Genomic DNA, 24779 nt, shown 5'->3' on the forward strand with positions numbered 1-24779 from the left:
ATAAACATCAGCCAAAAGTAACTTTACTAAACAATATTCTAATATGTTTTATAATAAGTTGTTTTAACTAAAAACATAAGGATTCAAAAATAATTTGTTAAGAATATATATTAGTCTAATAAACATTATAGAAATATAAAAATAATGTACACTTAAAACAATAATTCTTGTAAATTATAATATGAAACAAGACAAGCGGCAGGAGCCACATCCCACCTTTTTATCAAAGCTACCTCCTCGTTAAACAAAAAGACACGGAAAAATCAGCAGTTTCGTTTTCGTACTACACGACACAATATAGGCCCTTAAATTTTCTCCAAAGAACACTCTCCAAGCTCGTATCATACAAACCCATGCTAATCTTTATCTCTTCTTATGCGAATCTCGATTGGATACAGACCTGAGTTTGTTTTATGCTTTTCTATAACAAGTAAAACATTACGTCGAATAAAAAAACTTTTAAGTGGAAAGATAATAATTTATGGAAAAACTATCAAAGAGCAGGCCTATAAAACTCACAAACCTAACTCATGAACAAGATGGATGGAGTATCTGCTATGAGAAGCCAAAATATAATGGAGCTGTTAGGATAGCTAATAGTAGTGTTATAAGAGAAAGATAGTTACGAGCCTTGTCTCTAATATGTGTATTGTCATGTGTGGCGAATAGAAGAAAAAAAACGCATTGGTTAAGAATGTTTTTTGAAAAAATGAAGTCTTAAAAAAAACTCCTTGCCGCCTTGCCGGGTCACTGACACTAAGTCATGGTGTCTTGATTGCGAAAGGAGGTCGATGTTAGCCCTGTTCTTTTCATTAACGCGCGACCAGCGGCTGCGACGTCAATTCTAAAAAGAAAGAGGGAAGAAAATTGAGCGGAATCAGTTTTTAAATGCAGAGGAGAGACGCAGAGGAGAGAAAATGAAAGTAATTGGTCGCTGTTATTTTTGGCGTCAACGGAATTTGCCAAATCCGTGTAGTTTTTGATCGCTGCGTCTCTCCTCCTCCCTTCAAGCAACTATTAAAGATAAAAACAATGAAGAAATTTCAGTCACTGGTCGCAACCGCCGCGAGAATGAAACGAACATGTTGGCAGCATTGGTAAAAATCTCGTTTATAGGCTAAGATCAATAAGCCGACACATCTGTTCAAGCAGTGGGATTAATTTTTTTTTTTTTTTTTTTTTTTTTTTTTTTTTTTTTTTTTTTTTTTTTTGAAGTTGAGTGTTAATATTTCTATTTAGAATATATTCTAGTTTTGTTTTTGATTACCCTGGGAGTATCTCAGGCCTATGGAAGGGCCAAAACTAATCCTCAAGGGAAGGTGCAGCCCATGGATAGACTCTACTTCCGAGTATTCAAATGGACCGAAAGCAAAAGTCCATATTCATGTTAAGTGTCTAGGAAGAAGAATGTGATTTAGTTTCGCATAGCAGTTAAATCGAACTTGAAACGTGCTTGCGTCCCAAACCTTCTTCTTACCACTTAACCACAATCTCCCGGACTATATATATATATATATATATATATATATATATATATATATATACTAGTTGACAAAAAGAAGTTGACGTCTTACTGCCATAATGTAGTTAGAGTAATCCGTTTTTGGTATGTTATTTTGTTTAGAGTTTTGTGATGCTCTGTTTCCGTTTAGAGTAGGTAATCTATTCCTCGAGTATCTTTGTGAACTTCATCATGCTTTTAATGAGCTTCTAATAACACGAGTTTCAGTGAAAATCAAAAATAATAATAAGGTAATATGAAATTATCTGTTAAACTGTTTTACATATGTATGAAAATCCTTGAAAATCAATATATTATGTACAAAGGGAGTAAATTCCTGTTATGTGTTGTGTAGCGCTATTATCAAAACAATTAAAAACTTTGTCAATGCAATTAAGATTTTTGTTAACCAAATTGTGTCTCAAAACAAAAACAAAAACAAAAACTTTGTCAATGCAATTAAGATTTTTATTAGTAGAGCTATTATCTCTCGCCTTGTAGAACTTTTTTCCTTTTCCCGGGACCTGGTGGCCAATTTTGTCACCACAAAAGAGAGTTTGGAGTCGAATTTTTCTCATATTCGATAATTTGCATAGGTGGTACAGCCAAAGCCAAGTGGTTCTTGGCACATTCTCGTGCAGAAGTTAAAAGGTATTGTAAACAACAAAACATAGTAAGTATTACATTATACTAGATGATAGACATGTGATTTGCGCAGTTGTAAAGAAACTTTCAAGTCTGGGAAAACATGTCGTTGCATTAGTAATCCCAAAAAGGATTTCTTTTATAAATAACTCAAACATACATTATTTGATGTTTGTCTCCAAAAACGGCTTCAAATAAAAACCTCATATTTTTTATATTTACATTAAAGTTTTGATTTCTTTTATAAATAACTCAAACATACATTAAAATACCAAAATAGTATTAATTCATAATATGTTACACTCTAATGTAAAATTACTTCATAATAACAAAACTGCACAGTTTTTATTTTGTATTAAATTTGCTTAGTGTAGTATTGTCGCCATGTAAAATTTGCCTTTAATGTTATATAATATTTCTTCTGTTTTATATCTTTATAAGACTCTATAAATTTTCTTTTAATTAATTTATTCATTTAATTTTATATGTAAAAGTAAAAATTATGAAAATATATGTAAAAGAAATGAATGATATAATACTATAAGACTAGAGTTTATGGGTGATATGATTAAAATACAAAGAAGGATGGAATCTCAAATTTGATGTTAAGAATAATGACTTTCACTATTCAAAATCTTTTCAAAAAAATTAGAGTGGGGTAAAACCTCAAAAACAAAGTTTTGAAGTTTTTTTTTTTGGGAAACGCTCTTATAAAATACGAGAGAGGTTAAGAAATTAATTGTATTTTTAAGAATCCTAATAAATATGTAAGTTTCGGGAATCCTAATCTCTATAATATTATTTGAGAAGTCAGTTTCCTACGTGTCGCTCTCACATTAATTCTAACGGTTATTTACAGTGGTATCTTTAATGAATCAAATATATATAATTGTCATTATTAAAAATTCTATTTTTTTCTTTTTCCTTATTTTATTTAGGTTTCTTTTTTTCAAATAACACTATAATAAATAACATTTATAAAATTTAAAAACGAAAATAGTTTTATATATAATTTGATTTATAAAAAGGAAATTTCACAAAATAATCTTCTTTTCAAAAGATAATCTCAACCAAAATAAAATATTATTTAAAAGTAATAAGTATTTTATTTAAATCAATATATTTCTCAAATTATAACAAAATATTATTTATATAACAAAAACTAAGATATCTTCAATGAAAAAAAAATATTTCCGTTTTATTTTTTTTTATTTTCTTTAAGTTTCCTTTTTAAATTTTCCAAATAACATATATAATAAAAAGACATTTATAAAAATTAAAACGGAAAGTAATTTTATATATAATGTGGTTTCAAAAATAAAGTTTACAACGATATTTAAGCAAAGAAATAATTTTCAGTTTTAAAATTTATCGGTTGTGTGTTTATGTAAATTTATACCGATCATCACTTTATTTTTTTCTAATTTTATTTCTGAACATTAACATATACCAAATAATTACAAAATCAAAAATATACTTGTATATCTAAGATGAAGAACCAAATAAATATACAATTAATCAATCTAGGTGAATTAGATTAAAAATGAGTAACACACTCTTAGATTAATCAATATATGTAACACACTCTTATACACATAAAATGAGTAACTCGAACCAATCCAAATTCTTTCATCAAAAATTAAAATTTAACTAAGAATATATTATTGTTTATAGTAATATTTTGTATACATATAAATTATAGAACGACTTAACATATCAATAAATAAATTTAAATCAACAAATCTATGTAACTTTAAATTGATCAACAATTTAGTTTATTTTTACTATTTAATTCTCTAAACAACATATATCAAATTATACACAATCTTACTAAATATATTTACAACCTAAGAAAAGAATCAAATTAAATGAAAATAAAAATAATCAAAATTTTAATCTATAGAACAAAAATACTATGGTTGATTCTGGAAAATTATTTTATCTAATATATCTAAATAATTACCAAACAGATGAGATATTATATATACAAAATCATATGTAAATTAAAATAACATAATATTATTTATAACTCATTTATATATTAATTAAAATATAACTAAAAATATTTAAAATAAAAATAAAATATTAATAAATTGCTATAATATATTTACTTTTGAAATCTTTATATCCGTGCATGAGCACGGAAAAATCGAGTTATTTTGAGTCCTCTGATCATATCCTCTTAGAATATTTCCTTTCCAATTTAGCCATTAAATCTGAAAATCAAATTTTAATTTGGGACATATTGCTCACCTAACAAAGATTAGAAAATAATTTCGACAATCACGTTTTCCTCTTAATATTCTGCTATTAAATTAAATCATTATTAACCAAAGATAGATTTTTTAACATCATGCTATAAGTCTTAAAGTGGTAGTTCCCAAAAATCCAGATATGGTATCTACATCTACCATTTCTTATTTTGTTACCATATTTTATAAAGAATAAAATCCCAAATTACATAAAAGATATCAAAGGAAATTTCGTGGAAGCTGCCTCGTGTGGACCCAAAATACAAAACTAATCAGTATTTATAAACACACAACATAAGAACCAGCAAAGCAAAAAACATATTCGTTACTCAGAGTATATATACATTTTTTGAATAAGTGTAGAAATGGCGGGGATCGTTGAACAGTGGTCAGCGGCGGAGAATGGGAACGCAAACATGACAGCGAAAGGATCGAGCAGAGAGCTGAGACATGGAGGAAGAACAGCTCACAACATGTCTTCTTCTTCGTTGAGGAAGAAGTCTGACATAAGAGTGATCCAAAAGGTTCCATACAAAGGTCTTAAAGATTTTCTCTCTAACCTTCAAGAAGTCATTCTCGGCACGAAGCTGGCTATTCTTTTTCCGGCCATACCTGCCGCAATTATTGGCACATATTGCGGCTTCAGTCAGGTTAGATTTGTTTGCATGATTATCGATTAGATGAAGAGATTAAGGCATAAGGCCCAACTCTTCATCTGTTAAACAAAAAAAAACATTGCCAAACAGAGTAGCATTCAAAACAGTCCTTCAGTTTTTTTACGTGTAGGAATAAAAATATGAAATACTATCAGTTACAATTATTTTTGACTATGTGACAAAACATCAAACAATTAATTTAGTTCAAACAATCCATTCTCCAAAAATGTAAGGAATTAATGAGGTAATCGTGATTAATTTTTAATATATATATGGCATTATTCGCGTGAATATTTAAATTATTACTAGCCACTAAATTAGGTATCCAATGGAAGAATTTAATTGATTGGATCTGCAATCATTAACGTTTTGAGATTAATGATTTGGTATGTAATGTGCAACGTAATTGATAAAGAGTATTTACGGTAACAATTGCACGTACTTAACATTATGCTAAATTGCGAATGTTTACAGCCGTGGATATTTGGACTGAGCATGTTAGGACTCACACCTTTGGCTGAGCGAGTCAGCTTTCTAACAGAGTAAGTACTTCATTCATCCTCATCCAAGTACTTAACTCTTATCCTATCCATTTACTTATTTTATTTATTTGAATTCTTCACGTTACGATTTTCTTTTCGATCAAGACAAGACGTAGCCAACTACTGTCAATGGAATGAAATCGAATCTATCCATCTGTAGATAAAAATATCGCGTTAAATCAAATATTTTATGTCAAGATTTAACCCGCTGCAACTATGTCAGTGCTTTATTTGAATTTGAGGACTTTTACGAATCTCATTCTAGTTAGGTCGAATCCACCATACATTTGTTGGTTTATTACTTTTCTTTTTGAAATAATTGGACCAATATTCTTTCGGAATTCGTCATCGCATTTTTGGGTATTAGTCACAGACCGGATACAATTATTTCTCACTCATGTGTCGACGTGACAGCATAGTACAAAGCTTTATCCTTTTTATATTCAACTAGTTTAGGATCTCGAACCATTTTTATAAAAATGTATTTCTTGGTGATTTAGAATTTTTATTCATGTGGTTAGTCTACATTAACATCTCTCGTGCTTCCCATGCAGGCAGCTAGCTTTCTACACCGGTCCTACATGTAACGTCTTCTTTGCCAACTATATATTTTTCCAATTACAAACAGTAATTAACTTATTTTATCAGTAGAAACTCAATTATTTTATGTTTGTTTTTATATAAACTGCAGTGGGTGGCTTATTGAACGCAACTTGTGGAAACGCTACCGAGTTGATAATCGCGATTCTTGCATTGACCAACAACAAAGTCGCAGTGGTGAAATACTCGCTGCTAGGTTCCATTTTGTCGAACCTTCTATTGGTTCTTGGGACTTCGCTCTTCTGTGGTGGAATTGCTAATCTCCGAAGGGAGCAACGGTTCGACCGGGTATAGCCTCTCCCTATGTACTCTGATTATATCAGAAGTCAAAACTTACAGTATTTCTTTTATTTTTAACATAACTTAACCGAAAATGTAATAGGTTTGGTTCAATTAGTCTTACCCGGTATAGTTAGGGTTTACTTAAGTTTTTTTTCGTAAAAGAAAAATAAGAAATCAAATGGTTTACTTAAGTTTTTGCTTGATAAACAATCAAATATTTATAGCTAAATTTAAGTAATGGACGTGAGGAACCAAGTGAACTGATTGTGTGATGTTTTTTTTTTATTGTTGCAGAAACAAGCCGATGTGAACTTCTTCTTACTCCTAATGGGACTGTTGTGTCACTTGCTGCCAATGTTGTTCGGATACGTTGCAAACGGAGAGACTCCGGCTGGTTTGATTGCAGACATGTCACTGAATCTGTCACGAGCCAGCAGTATTGTTATGTTGATCGCTTACATCGCATATCTCGTTTTCCAGCTTTGGACTCACCGCCAATTGTTTGACGCACAAGATGAGGTACAAAAATATATATTCACATAAGAGATACAAGAAGAGAATATAAATTTTCTTGTTCTAACAAATCTTTAAAACGTAACTTTGGTTCAGGATGACGAGTATGATGACAATGTCGCTGAGGAAGAGACCGCAGTGATTAGCTTTTGGAGTGGATTTGCATGGTTGGTTGGGATGACACTAGTCATCGCATTGCTATCGGAGTATGTTGTGGCCACCATTGAGGTAACTTTTGTTAATAGTCTCATGAAGTTCAATGAATGAGTTAGTTCAGATCTTTTATACATTACTTTAGATTCCATCACACTTACAGTGAGATTCGTACATAATGGCCATATAAATAAACATATGAATAAACTTACTATGGCTTAACTTTTGTTAGAACGCATCTGAATCATGGGGCCTGTCAGTGAGTTTCATAAGTATTATATTGCTTCCTATTGTTGGAAACGCTGCTGAACATGCTGGAGCCATCATTTTCGCTTTCAAGAACAAGCTTGTGAGTTCTAATTTCACCTCATAAGAATCTTGTGGATTAACCAAAATAATGATGCAATGCATGAACTCATTTTTAATGAAAATAATTTTGCAGGACATATCTTTGGGAGTTGCGTTAGGATCTGCAACTCAGATTGGTTTATTCGTCGTCCCATTGACCGTTATCGTAGCATGGATTCTAGGAATTAATATGGATCTCAATTTCAATCTTCTTGAAACCGGTTCTCTTGCTCTTTCCATTATCATCACAGCCTTCACATTACAGGTTACAAAGATTATCAATCCATTTATACAAATCAATGGATGATTCAAAACTTCAAGCATCAATAATTAAATATTGTGTTATTTTTTGTGGTTATTCAGGATGGGACTTCTCACTACATGAAGGGATTGGTTCTCTTGCTTTGTTATATCATCATTGCCATTTGTTTCTTTGTTGACAAACTTCCTCAGAGTGAGTTAAATTCCATAATACATACACGTTAGTAGTTAGCTTGACATTAATAATAATAAGATAGCACAAAATTAATGCATCATTGTTTTTTTTTTTTTCAGAACAACCAAATGCTATTCACTTGGGACATCAACCGATGAACAATGTTGCCGCTGCAATGGGCGAAGGCGTTTTCTCATCTTAAAAATTTGCCTAATGTCTTGATTCATTTTCAAATATTGGAAAACAACTTGTCGGAGAGATCCATTGTGTTGTGGGTCTTGATGAAGGATAAGTTTGGAGAAATTTCATTTTTGGGTTTTCAATGGACTATATTCTCTATGTATGCTTTTTATGTCCCATCTTTAATTCTTATGTTCTCTTTTCTATGATTAATCATTTTTCTGAGCAGTTAATTATGAAATTATGAATAATTGGGTTACTAAGTTTCTTTCTAGTGATCAACAATCAAACATGTCAAGATAATAACACGGTACACGAGGCTGCTTCGTGTGTCCATTCAAATATCAAAGGTCCGATCAGTCATCGCCAATGTGCATCCAACGGTTAATATTTAAATCCAGTGACTGGGGTCTATGTCAATTACATCTATACCCTCCCCTAGGCCTGGGCATAATATTCGTAACCCGAAATCCAAACCGAACCCGAACCGAAAAACCCGATCCGTATCCGGTCCGAAATGTAAAAAATATCTGAATGGGTCTTGTAAGGTGGTACAAAACATATCCGAACCTGAAGTGTTATTAACCAAACCCGAACAGGTAACCCGAAAAACAAAAAAAAAACCGAAAAATCCGAAAAAATATCTGAAGAAACCGATCCGAACGTCCAAAATAATATACAATATAATTATATGAAACATGAATATATACTTCAAATATACAATTTCATATTTATTTTGATATGTTATCTAACAATAAGTATTTATAATTTAAATAACTACCTTAAACACTTAATTATATATAAATAAATATATATTTCTTATGTTTTGCTTTTAAATTGTAGATTTTATTTCGGGTATATCCGAACCGATCCGATATAACCCGAATCCGAATGATATATGATTACTTTATGGGTTTTATGATGTGATACAAAACCGACTCGAACCCGATGTGTTATATCCGAACCCGACCCGTACTTGCAAATTTACTAGAATGGGACCTATGAGGTGTTATAAAAGAGAGCCGAAATCCGAAAAACCCGATCCGAACGCCAACAGGTACCCGAACGCCCATGCCTATCCTCCCCTACAAGGCTACAACGCTCATCTCCTTAAAAAAAACACAGCACCTACTGACAAAAAACAGAAAAGTGGCAGTTTCGTGAACATACGACACTTTCAGTTTCTTCTTCTTCTTCTTCTTCTTGTTAGTGTGAAGAAGGGGTTTCAATAATGGTGGCTCGAGACGTAGATGAGGAACTCACTCTATTCTTGGAGATGCGAAGGCGCGAGAAAGCTAAAGGCGTATCTTCTCTTCCAGAGCCTGGTGAGTTACTGGATTGGTCTCTGCTTGTTTGATACGATTATAAATTTGAAACAGTTCGTGTTTGATCAGCTCTTGAACTACGTCAGCTGTTCATGGTGATCGGTTAACTGATTTTGTTGTCAATCTGCTTAGTGATGTATCACATTGTTGAATTTTCACAGGAAGAACCGAAGAAGTATTGACGAGACTACCACAAAAAGTTTAGTGTCAGCAACAACTAGATGTGTTCAGCCGCGTAAGAGCGCTTCTTGGACTCTAGGAACAACAAATCAGATTACGAGTGGTACTTCTTCTTTGGAGTGTTTTTCTGCTTTGTAAAATTTTGAGAATGATTGTGTGTTATCTCTCGTGTTAGTGTTTTGAATCTGCGGGGAAGTCAGTTCCTACTGCTGCTAAGTCGACATCTTTAACAATACGTGAAATACCGGCTAGACCAGTCTCAACTTCAAGAGGTAGAACATACAGTTATGGTGGCAGTTCAGCTTACAATGATGTGAATCCTGTGTTGATGGGGACACAAATGGTGGAAAGAGTTGTGAACATGAGGAAACTTCCACCTCCAAAACAAGACGATAGCATTAGCTCAAGCTTTGGGAGAACTCTCTCTCTCTCTAGGTCGTCTCTAGACATGGCCTTGAGACACATGGTACAGATTCTTGTTCCTTTTAGTTGTAACTTGTAAGTTCTTGTTAATTTCTCACCAAACAACAAATGTTTTTTTTTCCGTGTACAGAACATAAAGTATAGAAGTTCAGGGAATCTGAGGGTAACAAGTAATGCTCCAACAAACTCTATGGAAAGAACGAGTCAACTTCTTGATGACCATGACATATACTATGCTTTCCAATTAATGAAATTTCTGTTAACTTTGCTGCATGCAACACTTTTGCTTTAGGACAAATCTATTAGTATCATTAAAGAGTTGGCAAAGAAAAAATCAACTAAATCATTAAAGAGTTTGGCAACAACAAAAATAAAATCATTAAAGAGTTTGGCAAAATTATTTACTAATAAGAATCACTAATTAATAATCTCGCTGATTTATAAGTTCAAGTGGCTTAGTTTATTTAACAGTATGGCATTGAAAAATCTGAAATAGCATTTGTGAAAAAAATGAAAATGCACTTAAAACTATATACATGTTTATGCTGATGAATAATTTTATAGAAGTCTAATAATTGTAACATTATAAAAGTATATAATAGATATTTAATTTTTAGATATGTCTTGGTACTAAAAATCTTCAACATGGCATTCCTACAAGTTAGTGGTACGCACATCTTCCGCATATCCCACAAGTTGAATCATATGTTATCTATATGACAACCAAACTCCCACATAAGATTGACCTAACAACATTATAAAAATGTACATTTATTTCATATTTGGTATAGTTAGTTTTGTTTAAAGCCATAAAAATCAAGAATAGCCTACAGAAAATAGGAACTATGAATTCTACCTCTCACCAAAACACCTTTAAACACATTTTAATATTACAACTCTTAAAACTTATCATCTTTTGTGAGGTTTTTGACTTTCCCTCTCTGTTCTAAGGCATTCTTGTAACAATGGAGAAGGATAACAGCAACAAGAAGAGTCTCTCTGAACAACTCAAGCACACGAATTCCCCGATGTTCTCTACCGCCATTTTCGCCTTCATAATGCTGCTTGTTGTGGTGGGAACAATACTCTCAAACATGTCATTAGAGTCAACTTTCTTCTGGACTTCACCAACTTCTGAGGTGATCACAATGGAGAGGAAGCCATTGGCTCCTCCTAAGAACAGTACAAGCAGATACAGGATGGCTTGGCTTCGTTCTCATCTCGAAGAATTTGAGGCTTTCAAGTCAACTAACCTTTCAGAGAAGTTTCACCAAAGGGTTCTTGAGTCTTTAAATGATGAATGTGAGGTTAGATTCTTCATGACATGGTTTTCACCAGCAGATTATTTCGGCAAGAGAGAGTTTCTAGCTGTAGAAAGCGTCTTTAAATCTCATCCTCAAGGCTGCTTGATGATCGTTTCAGGATCCATGGACTCTCCACAAGGAAGTACCATCCTTAAACCAATAAGTGATCTTGGTTACAAGGTGTTTGCAGCCACACCAGACGTTTCATCCCTTCTTGAGAACACACCGGCCAAAACTTGGTTTCAAGAAATGAAAAGCTGCAAAAGAGATCCAGGGAGGATACCGTTATCTCAGAACCTTTCAAACCTCGCAAGGCTAGCGATTCTTTACAAGTACGGAGGTGTGTACCTAGACACAGACTTCATTGTCACCAGAAGCTTCAAAGGGCTGAAGAACTCAATAGGAGCGCAAACAGTGGTGGAAGGAGATTCCAAAAACTGGACAAGGCTGAACAATGCGGTTCTTGTCTTTGAGAAAGAACACCCTCTTGTTTACAGCTTCATGGAGGAGTTTGCTACCACTTTTGATGGGAACAGATGGGGACACAATGGTCCTTACTTGGTAACAAGAGTAGTGCAGAGAGTAGAAGAGACGATAGGGAACAGTTTCACAGTATTGCCACCAGTAGCGTTCTATCCATTTAATTGGATAGACATTCAAAGACTGTTTCAGACGCCAAGGAGCAGGAATGAGACTACATTACTCAAAGCTGATCTGATCAAGCTGAACAGAATAAGCTATGGGCTGCATCTGTGGAACAAGATCACCAAAAAGCTTAAGATAGAAAAAGGCAGTGCCATTGACATCAGTATTTCAGACCATTGTGTTGTTTGCAAAGGAATCCAAAGATGAAGAGAATCAAATCAATGTCTAGGACTCTTAACTCTAATCTTGATTGTCTAATTTTGTGTAAGATTTTGTCCTAAGCCCTAAATGGTAAACTCTTTTTCACTTCATAGTCAAATACATGATGTTTGATATCTTACACTCAACTTTCTTGTGACACACGTATCACAACCTCAATACTCCACATTGAACTCTCTTTGTCTTGATGCCTATATATGTGTTGTGTGATTGATGAAGGCTAGAAACAGATAAGTTTTAACCAACATTAAAACATATATTATACAAAATATATATGAAGAGAAAAGGAAACAGCTATACACAAGTTTCCTTTTTTCTATTATTGTTTGGGATTTAGGGTTTTTCCTTTTTTAGAATTTGGAGTCACTAAAAAAGTAAAATTTCCAAAATTTCTGTAAACGTGGCACCAAGTGATTGGCTAAGAGATATATAAACTTACTTGTGTCCTAAGGCAAATCTAACTCCTACTTCTACTAGGACCTTTGCGTTCTCGGTGTCCTATACAAAAACAACTTTGTTATATTGAATTAATTTTCAAAACCGCCAATCACAGATAGAATCTTACTCCGTCTTGAGTTAGGAACTAATCAACATACAACTTTCTATATAAACTAAACCACCTAAGGTGCATCTGCAACGAAGAAACTCTTGTTCTGTCTTCAGAAGATTAAGATGGGATCAAAGAAGTTAGCGATGTTGGTTATCTTTGCGGTTTTTGCTTTATTAAATCTCCTCTACATGGAATCTCCAACATGTACTCTCTCTGACGATAAACCACCGTTCAAACCAAACGTTCCTCTACCCGGAACCACTGTCCCTATGAGTACTAGTAGTAGCAGTGTCTCTGTTGTGGTCTCAGATCAGCAAGAAAAAGAGGAGATAGATCCGTTGTTACCTCCTCCCAAAGCTACCAAGAGCGAGAGAATCAGCTGGTTCAGGAGAAACCTGCCTGAGCTGGAGATACTTAAGTCAACAACCAAGAGCAAGAGGTTCCACGGAAGAGTTTTAGAGCTGTACAACAACAACTGCTCAGCTCAGTTCTTTATGGTTTGGCTATCTCCAGCAAAGTCCTTTGGGCCAAGAGAGATGTTAGCTGTTGATACCCTATTCACCACAAACCCTGCTGGTGCTTGCTTGGTGATATTATCCAACTCCTTAGACTCACCAAGAGGATACACCATCCTTAAGCTCTTCCTTGACCAAGGCTTCAACCTCGTTGCTGTGACTTTAGACATCCCGTTCTTAGTCAAGAACACTCCAGCAGAAGCTTGGTTGAAAAAGCTAAAGAGTGGTAAGATGGATCCTGGCTCCATCCCTCTGTTCATGCACCTCTCTGACTTAACGAGACTCGCCGTGCTCTACAAATACGGAGGAGTCTATCTAGACACAGACATCATCTTCCTCAACTCCGTGACTGGGCTGAGAAACGCAATAGGTGCACAGAGTTTGGATCCAGAAACTAAACGATGGACAAGACTAAACAACGCGGTGATGGTCTTTGACATCTACCATCCCCTCATGCATGAGTTCTTGCAAGAATACTCCACAACTTTTGATGGGAACAGATGGGGATACAACAGTCCTTACCTAGTCTCTAGAGTTATCACTAGGTTAGGACACAAACCTGAGTACAACCTAACAATCTTCCCACCGAATGGTTTCTATCCAGTGAACTGGCTTAAGATCCCAAGGCTGTTCAAGAAACCCACAACGACAGGAGAAGTAAAATGGGTAGAGAAGACGGTACAGGACATGACAAAAGGAAGTTACATGATACATCTGTGGAATAAGGTTACAAGGAAGATGAAGATTGAAGAAGGAAGCGTCATGCATAAACTCATCTCCACACACTGCACAGTCTGTGGAAACATTACAGACTATCACACTTGAAGATTCAAACAGAGAGACAAAGATTCACTCTTATGTAATAAAGTAGAGATTCTCGCTAGTGTGATTATTGTTTTTTTTTTATCTTTCAATGTCTCTTAATAAAACAAAGTTAAGAGTCAATCACTCATATTACAGAAACATTACCAATGAAAACAAGAAAGCAGATTTTTTCATAGAAAGAGGAGATGTTTAACAACAAGAAAGAGCAGCAGCATCTTCTACTCAAATAAAATTACAGTGACTGACAAGAAGTGAAGAAAGACTCTAGTTGGAGAAGAGGGACTCGTCGATGTCGATTTTGATCTTCTCGTCGTTCTCAAACTTATCCTTCCTCGGTGGTGCAGGAGGGACTGGTACTCTCTGCGGCCCTCTTCCTTTATCCTTGTTCCGTGGCCTCGCCTGCTCACACAAACATTCAAAAACCCAACATTCGAGTTCTCTCAGTGTGACTTAACGGAATCGAAAGTTTGTTACTTACATTCCCGAAGGAGTGATTGAAACGCTTTCCTCTCGCTGTTTTGCGGTCGCCTCGGCCACAGTACACTGAAATTCGAAAGCTTTACGCCGTTAAACGAGTCAAGAGAGAAGAAAGGAGCGAGCTTAGTTTTGAGCTGGTTTACCAAGTGGAATTGAGCTGGATGATGACGAAGCGGAGAGAGACAGCTGCTGAGTGAAGCAAGGGAGAGAGACGCCGACGGTTTCCGAGTGAGATGATGATAGCCTCGAAGATGATGCGACGGTGACTCGCGGAGGAGCTCCGATTAGCAGCGACGCCATCGTCTGTGTGTGTTTTTGAGGAAAGATAAGGTTTGAAGAAATGAATGATAGGCTTTTCGTTATCCCAAGTTGTTTTTAAGACTTCGTTTTTTGGGCTTGTATTCTAATTGGGCTTTGTAAAAGCCCAAGTCCATTCTAAAACCCTACATGCGCTTGTCACGTGTTAATCGTTCTTCTTCCTCTTCTGCTTCTTCGCCTTCGTAGCTTCTTGACGTCACCAAATCGCTAACCCTTTTGATGTTCGAACTCTCGGACAAATACACTTCGGTAAGAATCATCACACCCCCATTGATTTTGGATTCTGAATAACCACACCTCTTTTGTAATCCTCTCACCTCGGGTTTATCTGATCTTTGATTTTGAATAGGGTTCTCACTAATCCCAATCGCATAACTATATTCGGTAAACGCTCTCTCTTTTTTCCCTAAAGAAACTTGCTTTAGCCAAAAAGATTTGATTTTTTTAATTTACTAATGAACTATAGATTCTCTTTTGTAACAATCTTCAGTATATTTGAGATGGGAGATAAAGAGGAGTTCGATGAGGGTGAGATTGAGTACACTAGCTACGCAGGCGAGCATCACTTGCCTTTGATTATGTCTCTCGTGGATCAAGAACTCAGCGAGCCTTACTCCATCTTCACTTATCGCTACTTCGTCTACCTCTGGCCTCAGCTCTGCTTCCTGGTATTAACAATACTCTCTTTAGTTCTTGTTTTAATGAATTGAGTGATGAGTAGCTTCTTTTTTTCTGGTTAAGGCCTTTCACAAAGGTAAATGCATAGGAACCGTAGTGTGTAAGATGGGGGAGCATAGGCAGAGTTACAGAGGGTACATCGCCATGTTGGTTGTCATCAAACCGTATCGTGGTCGAGGCTTAGGTAATTTTTCTCGCTAGCTACCGATTGTGATTGATCCACTGCAAAGCAATGCCTCTCTTAAGTTTGGATGTTGCTGTGCTAACCCTTTGTTTATTTTGCTTTTACAGCCACAGAGCTTGTAACAAGATCAATAAAAGTGATGATGGAATCAGGCTGTGAAGAGGTATATGCATGTTTCATTCATCTCTTTATTCTGCTCTCTTGAGAACTTTAAGATACTTTTGTAGCACTAGAGTGAGTTCCTTACCTGGTAGGAGAATTGTAGATAAGATCTCACCTACTAGAGTAGTAGTTAATCGCAGTGTTCTAAAGCCTAAGCGCCCATCTAGGCAGCGAATTGGTCCTAAAACTAAATGAATTTTTAAGAACAATATTTTAAAAAATAAGTTCAAAAAGTTGGTCTAGGCGCTCACCTAGTCAATAATCTCCTAAAAAGCTTCTAGTTACCGCATGGTTAATCGTATTGCTAAAAGTTTGAACCATACCATGTTTGTTTCTGTTGTATATGTGTTTGCTTAGCTGTTATTTGAGTAGTAAGTCAACAATCAATGAAACTGTGTATGATTGAAGGTAACATTGGAGGCAGAAGTGTCAAACAAAGGAGCGCTGGCTCTATATGGGAGACTCGGGTTCATAAAAGCCAAACGGCTACACCACTATTACTTGAATGGGATGGATGCTTTTCGGCTTAAGCTTTTGTTCCCAAGGCCTCATGTTCCTCAAATGGTTTCCGAGGAACAAACCAAGCCGGAGCATGAGATTTTCCCAAGGCCTCGTCACTGAAATGACATGATGACCAAACCCGATCACTTCCTTTTCATAGTTTCAACCTTGAGGCCATGGAAAAGAAGATGTTGTATTGCTTCTCTGTATTCCAGATAGTGAACATAACCTAGACTATCTTCTGTTTCATATTAAGGAATTACCAAAGTTTTGTTCAGGACAACAACAAAAAAAACTTGTTTATTTTTTCGAACAATATGCAATCATTAAAACCGGTGGTCATATTTTGGATAGAAAAATTATAATTGCATATTATATATTGTCTCTTTTATATTTACTTTAGTAACTATAAAAACCTAAAATATCTTTAAGTGGGATAAAAATACATTATTGAATCACTGAATTGAAAAATGTTATGGAAATGAATTTCATTGCATTTGACATTTGACATTTCTATCAACATGGATAATTACCGAGTTTTAAAAATAACTAGATTTTGAAATTATATAATTTATAAATTAGTTTATTTTAGATTTTATGATTTTTATATACATTATTAAGTTACAAAATTGTATTATATCAAAGAAGAAAATGATTTTTGTTTAGAATTATATAATTTATTAATTAGTTTATTTGAGATTTTATGCACATTTTTATATTACAACGTCATTTTAATATTTTGTATATATTTTATAAGAGTTACATTTGTTAAGTTGGTGAGACAAAAAATTTACTTAAAATAGATATGTAAGGTTGTTAACAATTTTTATCAGTATTTTTGTACACGACCCAGATTCGTGGTCAAACCAGTAAATTCAATGATTTATGTATAGTCCGGTTCAGATTTAGTTAAAACGTCATAAATAAAAATCTTATAAATAAAAACTCAAAAGCCCATGATAATGGTTAATCAGATAAAAACCTATATAAATCTGATAATATTTCTTTAGGAAAAATGATATAATTTTTAATAGTATATAAATTTGAATAAACTATTTAATTTGTGATTCTTTAATCTATACTATTAAAAAAGAATCATATAAAAACTAAACAAATATTCGGTGTGACCTAAATATACCAATCAAAACTCGAATAATTTCATATTCTCTAAATTTATATTTATATATATATATATATATATATGTGTGTGTGTGTACAAATTTAATGTTTTACGGGTGTATATAAGGTACAGGAGTTTAAGACATGAGGTTAGAATTATTAAAATATATTCATTCAATAATGAATAGAATGGTATGTGACCTAATATAGTTATAGAAAATAACCAATCTATTCACAATACAAAAAACATATCTCATAATTCTCTTACGTTTAAAAAAGACATATCTCATGTGTCTTTTTGTTTTTAAGGCTTCTCACTTCATGTGTCACATAATTATTGCGTTTTATACCATACATAATAAACTCAAGTTAAGAAAAAAATATAGAACAATTGGTCTATTCATGGTTATATGATATAGTATATGATTATACATATCAATTAAAAAACTGTTTTTCATTTGCGAATTTTAATTTAACTACCTAAATTATTGTTTATATAAAATGCAAAATCCATGAAATTTCTCAATTACTTAGAATGTCCACAAGATTTTTTAAAAATGTATGTTAATTTCTATAATATTATTTATATTTTAACTTGGCTATATTTTTGCTAAATATGAAATAAAACTTGTGAAATTATTGATGAATAGGTCCAACAACATTTTACAGTAAATTTTTAGAATGATTTTGTTTTAATAGTATTGATAAATCTTTACAAAGCACATAATTACCGCTTACTGATTTCTTGAACATTTTTATCAATATGGATAATTACTAATTTTAATATACTAAATCTTTATAAAGCGCATAATTGCCGTCTATCAATTGATTCGACATTTCTATCAAAACGCATCTTTGAGTTTGATTAATGCCACGACAATAACACTTGCAGAAATTATTAAGCTACATATACAGTCGACAGGTACCATCTCTGAAAAGAAGTCCATGTTAGCAGGATTTCATGTGTACAAATAGTCCATCTTCAACTAGTATAAAGTCGCGTGGCCCAGGACCAGAATAAATTAAAGACGATTCACCTCTGGCCACATAGTTATAACTATTTGACGACCCCACTCCCTAACCAGCGTTACTAACTTCACCCTACGTCAAGGGTCCCGCTCCACTTCGCAGCAAACGAAGATCACTCACATTCACATTCAGATTCACATTGTCATTGTCCTACATACATTCGTCACATCTTTTTTCTTCTTAGTTCTGAACAAACGATTATTTGCTATTAGAAGAGACATTTTCCCAAAGCTCTTTATTTTTTAAAATACAATAACAATAAAAAAAAGTCAGATTGAAAGTACAGGAATGGTCACTGGATTCAAACGAGAATATTAGTTAATAATTCACATATATGTACATATAGTTAGTTTTTGTCCAATGTACATGTGAAACCAGAGCATATGATAAGGGTAACGATTGAGTAGTGTTATGAACACATGCCATATTTAATAAGAGAGACAAGAATGGTCCTCTGATCCCATTCTTTCAAAGTGTCTGATCAGAGAGAAAGAGTGAGAAGTAAATAATGGCACGTGACTCGGACCATGAAGCCACGTGCGATCTCTTCCCCACACCCATGTGCCCCACGTATAATGACCGGCTCCCTCGGTCCAACTTGTCCATGTTCCCATTTTATTTCCCAATTAAGTAAAAGTTTCAAAAACTAAAATTTCTTTTTTTTACTAAATAGTTTTAGATAAACAAATACTATGTAATATTATCACGGTTTGATTGTAGGTTTTGATATTTGATCCAAAAAAAAGATTGTAGGTTTTGATATAAGTATAGTTAACTTTAGTCTGAAGTATATATATATATAAAAGGTCATATTTAATACTTCGTTGAGCTTGAAAGAATATGACATTTAGTCTTATTTCATAAGCCGCACCAGAAATGTTAAAGAATATATATACTGCTAAAACGTAACCATTAATTAAATCAATTTAGAGTTGAATAAAAGCATTATTCATTTTTAACATTAGGTAACAACAAAATGCATCATAAGATTTGTTATGCGATACTAAAACAGTAATAAAGCCAAGTAAAAAGAAGAGAAGACGATACATTTCTTTTAGCCTATTGTTTTCACAATACCAAATTAAGAAATCACACGCTACTATATTATCGACCTAAGGAGTGAAAACATACAAAACCTCAAAGAAAAAAAATTAAGAGCTTTAACACGCATGCAAAGGGGATGCGTAAAAAGTACACTATTTTCGTGACTTTTACTCCCTCCCGTATACGTACACAAAACACAAAAGAAGAACAAATAATTTATAATAAAACTTCACAAAAGCATCAAACCCTGCAGGCTAGATTTCTCAAAGGCGGTGGTGTAAAGCGGCGACCGGAGCGTGCGCAGCTGCTGCAGCTGGAACCGGTGATTTACATTGGTAACACTTAGCAAAGAGACCAAAAGTGTCGACTTGACGAACAAAGTTGGTTACACTAGCCCATCCACCGAACCCGAAACCAACTATTAGAACCCATATCACCACGAAAGCGTTTAACACGTACATCGCCGTCCAGCTAGGTAAGAAGAACGGTGGCTTCTCCGCCGCATTCTACAAGAAAAATCCAAAACCAAATATTAAAAATCAAGAACCAGTGAAGAGAGAGATGATGATGATTAAGTGTATGAGTTTGTGGGTATTGTCGTATAGTTATGGACAAAAATCCAAAGCTTTGTTGACCCATGACAAAGACAGAGATATGATTTGTCATACTCAGACTCTCACTTTAGATTAATGTTAGGCAGAGAGTCACTATTGTACAGCTTCCTTTTCATGTCTGATTATGACTCTTACCTATTCTCCTATCCTTATTTTCCTCACAATTTATTCCTTTTCTAACTTTAATTTTCCTACTGTTAATATAATATACACGAGTTTGATAAAAGTAGGAAAAAAACAAAAACAATTCATAGTCAATTACTAATTCTAACCTAACCAGAAAATACGAGTTTGGATTTTAACTTTTTATAAAAAAGTATAATTAAAAAATGAGCTTGAAGGACGCCAGCAAGGAATGTGGGTGATGAATGATGATCGTATCTTCCGTAAGATACGGAACACATAACGCCATCTATCTTCAGACAAAGACATTCATGCCCTCCAATGACAATAATCTATTCACAACCCTACCACAACTACATAGTTGATCGCTATTTAATATTTTGCTCCACCGATCGTTTATTTTATTTTATTAACTACGAGTATAATTGGATAACACATTGTAAAAGCATTTACCTGACGAGCGGAGGCAGATCGGTAAGTGAGCATGTGAGCGAGGGAGGGGATGATATACACGGTGAAGCTAACCAGAAGAGCACCCACAGCTGAATTGATTGGACCGAAGAACGGAAAGATAATAGCTAGGAACCATATCGGTATAACCACAGGCAATCTAGCTAAAGCCCTCAAGCAAATGCTCTTTGTGTCATGCATCCCTATCACTTTCTCCCACACAAAGTAGAGCGGGGTACAAGCAAATCCGAACGTTATAAACTGCATGAACATATTACAATAACTTAGTTAACCTGATCATGATCTAAATTTACTAAATTAGAAAGAAATATAAAGGTGTGTTATTATATATCATACCTGGTGAATGAGCATGAGGATAACGGCAGCGTCACGCCATCGGTTCTTGGGGAGAAGAGAGAACGCGTTGGAGTGGTCGAGAAGTGCGTCTCCGAAGGCCCAGTAAACGGCGGAAGCTGACGGAATCGTCAGTGTGAAAACGTATAACGTCGCCATCAAGTAAATGTACTTAAACTTTTGTGGTTTCCACATTGCATGCATGATCTCACTGCATAATTAAATTTACCGTTAATAATATATACTACCTCCGTTCCTGAAAGTAAGATGTTTTAGATTTTTTTCTTGTTCCACAAAGATATATTTTTTATATTGTTAAAGTAAATTTTTATACTTTTGAGGAACATTAATTGAGAATATTTGAATTGATTAAATTTCATTGTTGGAAAGTTATTGGAAAGTGTATAATAAAGTAAAAAATAAATTAAATTATAAACATTTATTAAATTCTTAATAAACGTGCATAGTATAGAAAATCTTACTTTCAGGAACAGAGGGAGAGAAAGTATGATATATCTATAATTGATCTTAAATTATCAGATAAGTAAAGGCATAAAAGGGTGTATTTGACATTTCAGAGAGGGGTACTATTACTAGTAGAAGTGCTTAAATGGCATTCAATAGTGTAGGGTAGGAATATTAACTATTATAGTTCCATAGAATCTTATTTATTAAAAGTTAGATAACATATTATTACTACTTTAAGGATAGAAAAATAATAATGATAATCGTGATGACTGTAATAATAGTTACACCTTATTTGCCGGCAAAAGCTGCAATAGAAGCGGCGAAGAAACGATACAGCACTCAGAATTTAATATTATTTCACCAATTTTATCATATAATTTTCCTGCTATTTGAGCTTTTAACTTAAATAGCTATTCATTGTCAAAAAAAAAAAAAAACTTAAATAGTTATTCAACTATACGTCTGACAGGATTTGATGATTTTTTCTAATTATCTATAAGAAAATTGATAAATTAATTAGTAATCATTAAGAAATGAGAAGAAATAAACTTACACAGTAACCGCGTGACCACCAAAGGTATACAAGATATTGGTAGCTCCGGTAAAATAAAGCACTAGCTTCGTCGGACCTGTGTGCTTCACACCTTCCGTCTAAAAAATTCAAAATTAACAATTAAAAACAAATCTTAAAGAGTGATTAGACTGAGAGAATATTAAGAAAATGCTAAAATTGCCTAGTTTTAGAAGAAAAATATATACAAATTTGGGTTTAGATGCACAGAATAATTCAATTCCTTTTCCCTAGCCATAAAGAGAAATGCGAATATTTTTTCCTTTTAATGAATATATTTTTTTCTTTTTTATGAAGGCATATACTGTCACTTCATTGCAAAGCATAAAATTATGAAAACGACAATGTAATAATCTATATTATTATATTTTCTAAGAAATCTAAATAGGTTGCACAAAAAAAAAATCTAAATACATAAATAATAATTATAATTTATACCTGGCCGTGGATAATGGAGGCGATGGCTAAGTACCAGGCGGTGTAAGTGGTCATACCCAAGCCGAGGAATGACCAGATACGGTAGTTATGGAACGATGGTATAAACACAGTGGTTGCACAGCACGCGCCGAATATATAAGTCCATGTTCTCTTGTCCAAGTGATCGTTTATGTAATAAATGTTACTGCAACCAACCAATCATCATTTTATTATAATCATCCAATAATAATTAAAGAGAGAGAGAGAGAGATCATTAAAAGAGAGATTAAAGAGACCTGGCACAAGCAATGAGTTGGATTACAGATCCAAACAAGAGGAAAGTGCAATTAAATGCGAGTCCTATTGCTTTCCAGTATGAACCGAGTAGTCCATCAAGTACTTCGAACCACTGGTAGTATTTTATTAAGTACTAAGATTTAGTCAAAGTTAATAACCGATTAGTGAGTGATTAAGTTTTGTATTATAACCTGAATAACGTGGTTTTTGAAGCTTTTGCCTTCTTTCTCTTTACGAGCTCGGTACTCAACGTAGAGAACACTGATGAGATAAGCAGTCCAGCTTCCGAGTAAACCATAGAAGATCTGTAACACTATTCCTGACAACATCCCTAGTTGACTGAACGAGTAAGGCAACGTCAGAAGCACTTGGGCCACCTGAAAAAAAAAATACATCTCTCCTGATGGTTCTTGAAAATCAAGATTATCTTTTTTTTTTTTTTTCTGATCAAAGATTTTCTTGTTTTTATTTTCAATTTTTTTGAAGGGTTATTGAAGCTTGTACCTGGTTAGATGCGCAGCTGAACCAAGCGTCCCAGACCGAGCCACCGTGCCAGAGGAAGTTGCTTAGTGCAGAACCGCTAGAGGGGTCGTACTCGTCGGTTTTTCCGGTGTGGTTGCCGGTGATCTGTTCTCCTTCGTTGTCATTTCCGCTTGAGACTATCGCCTCTTCACCATGACTCACTCCCGCCGACATTTTTGCCTTTAGATCTGATGAAGGAATAAAAAAATGTCTGAACACCTTATAGAAAGAAAAATCAAAACCCAAGTGAACACTAAACATAAGAGACGGGAAGAAACAGAGTAGTAGTGAGAGAGATCTAAGACTTGGGAGACGAATATCAGTTAAAGCAGAGTGTAAAATGATTATTCTTTGTTCACGTTTTTCTCTTCTTTAGTAAGAAAGAGAGTGACTTACGTTATCTCTTTTAGAGAAGAGAAGAAGAAGGTGAGAAGGAATCAGAAGCAAACAAAGACCAAAACTGATAGGGTCCTTTAGTTCTCACTTGCTCTTTCTTTTAAATAAACAAATATCCACTCTCTCTATCTTTCTCTGACTTCAAGAAACAGAGCATGAACCCAGAAGATGGCAGCAGAGGAGAGAGAGAGAGAGTTATGGAAAGAAGGAGAAAGACTTTCTTTGATCAGAGCAAAAAAAGGAATGAAGTAGCTAAAATAACTATAAGATGCTTCGAACTTCACCCCCTCTCCTTTTTATATACTTACCAATATCTTCTCTTTTTATTTCTTTTATACTATTATTTTTATAAAAACATAAATAGATTAGGCTTCAAACGGTGATCATCGTCCCCCGTCCCACGGTTAACAGTAACAAAAATCTTTACATATACTATATATCTATACATTTTTATAATTGTTAGAACCGCACTATAGTTGAATCGCTTGTCCCACACCGCTCAAACCGCTTGTCTCGTACCGTTCAAACCGCAGTCACCATTCGAAGCCTAAACAGCTGCTGTGAAATCACACTGCCATTAACTTTTTTCTAGGTGCCGGTAGCATCTAACCTTTTTTTACGTTTTCGCATTCATAATTAACGTGACCATTGACATCCAGAATTTCCGGGTTCGATTAATAAAATAAAACCAATTTGATAAAGCCCATATGGGTTCAAAAAAGTATACATTTTCATCTAACAAATCATTGGTTGTACTTGAATGACAAAAAAAATTATCAATTAAAAAAATTAAGACATGATGACAAAATTAATAGTGCAATACATTAAAGTTTAAGGATTTATTTGACTTGTAGCATCTTAGATTTAGAGATCTAGTTTTTTCAACAGCTATCTAATAGTCAGCATCCTTTTTAGTTTTTACACCATCAATTTTGAAGAAACAAAAACGTAATCATGTGAG

At 34.1% G+C, this 24779-nt stretch overlaps 6 protein-coding genes across 6 annotated transcripts; 4 read left to right on the forward strand and 2 right to left on the reverse strand.

The window, feature by feature from the left end:
• The first annotated feature begins 4703 nt into the window (after window positions 1-4703).
• LOC106342791 (vacuolar cation/proton exchanger 1-like) lies at window positions 4704-8336 on the forward strand. The gene is made up of 10 exons (XM_013781825.1): window positions 4704-5048; window positions 5529-5596; window positions 6151-6179; window positions 6288-6484; window positions 6773-6997; window positions 7088-7219; window positions 7377-7493; window positions 7587-7757; window positions 7856-7946; window positions 8048-8336. The coding sequence occupies exons 1-10, from the start codon at window positions 4764-4766 to the stop codon at window positions 8128-8130; spliced, it is 1398 nt and encodes a 465-aa protein (XP_013637279.1). The 5' UTR covers window positions 4704-4763; the 3' UTR covers window positions 8131-8336.
• A 2577-nt stretch (window positions 8337-10913) lies between these two features.
• Window positions 10914-12261, forward strand: LOC106341154 (lactosylceramide 4-alpha-galactosyltransferase). The gene has a single exon (XM_013779974.1). The coding sequence runs from the start codon at window positions 11002-11004 to the stop codon at window positions 12190-12192; it is 1191 nt and encodes a 396-aa protein (XP_013635428.1). The 5' UTR covers window positions 10914-11001; the 3' UTR covers window positions 12193-12261.
• A 631-nt stretch (window positions 12262-12892) lies between these two features.
• On the forward strand, window positions 12893-14225 carry LOC106339612 (uncharacterized protein At4g19900). The gene has a single exon (XM_013778458.1). It carries the CDS (start codon window positions 12898-12900, stop codon window positions 14092-14094), a length of 1197 nt encoding a protein of 398 aa, XP_013633912.1. The 5' UTR covers window positions 12893-12897; the 3' UTR covers window positions 14095-14225.
• LOC106339613 (30S ribosomal protein S31, chloroplastic) lies at window positions 14165-14923 on the reverse strand. Its single transcript, XM_013778459.1, has 3 exons — window positions 14715-14923; window positions 14573-14637; window positions 14165-14493 (listed from the first exon to the last, which is right to left on the reverse strand). The coding sequence occupies exons 1-3, from the start codon at window positions 14869-14871 to the stop codon at window positions 14359-14361; spliced, it is 357 nt and encodes a 118-aa protein (XP_013633913.1). The 5' UTR covers window positions 14872-14923; the 3' UTR covers window positions 14165-14358.
• A 123-nt stretch (window positions 14924-15046) lies between these two features.
• LOC106339586 (N-alpha-acetyltransferase MAK3) lies at window positions 15047-16767 on the forward strand. The gene is made up of 6 exons (XM_013778423.1): window positions 15047-15138; window positions 15239-15273; window positions 15380-15557; window positions 15631-15751; window positions 15859-15914; window positions 16322-16767. The coding sequence occupies exons 3-6, from the start codon at window positions 15390-15392 to the stop codon at window positions 16532-16534; spliced, it is 558 nt and encodes a 185-aa protein (XP_013633877.1). The 5' UTR covers window positions 15047-15138; window positions 15239-15273; window positions 15380-15389; the 3' UTR covers window positions 16535-16767.
• A 2820-nt stretch (window positions 16768-19587) lies between these two features.
• Window positions 19588-24089, reverse strand: LOC106342371 (auxin transporter protein 1-like). Its single transcript, XM_013781280.1, has 9 exons — window positions 23819-24089; window positions 23405-23610; window positions 23092-23277; window positions 22900-23012; window positions 22625-22808; window positions 22169-22266; window positions 21151-21358; window positions 20797-21054; window positions 19588-20112 (listed from the first exon to the last, which is right to left on the reverse strand). Exons 2-9 carry the CDS (start codon window positions 23594-23596, stop codon window positions 19870-19872), a joined length of 1482 nt encoding a protein of 493 aa, XP_013636734.1. The 5' UTR covers window positions 23597-23610; window positions 23819-24089; the 3' UTR covers window positions 19588-19869.
• Between the last annotated feature and the right edge of the window lie 690 nt (window positions 24090-24779).

This window comes from Brassica oleracea, chromosome C4 (assembly GCF_000695525.1).
Source record: "Brassica oleracea var. oleracea cultivar TO1000 chromosome C4, BOL, whole genome shotgun sequence".
Taxonomy (NCBI): Eukaryota; Viridiplantae; Streptophyta; class Magnoliopsida; order Brassicales; family Brassicaceae; genus Brassica; species Brassica oleracea.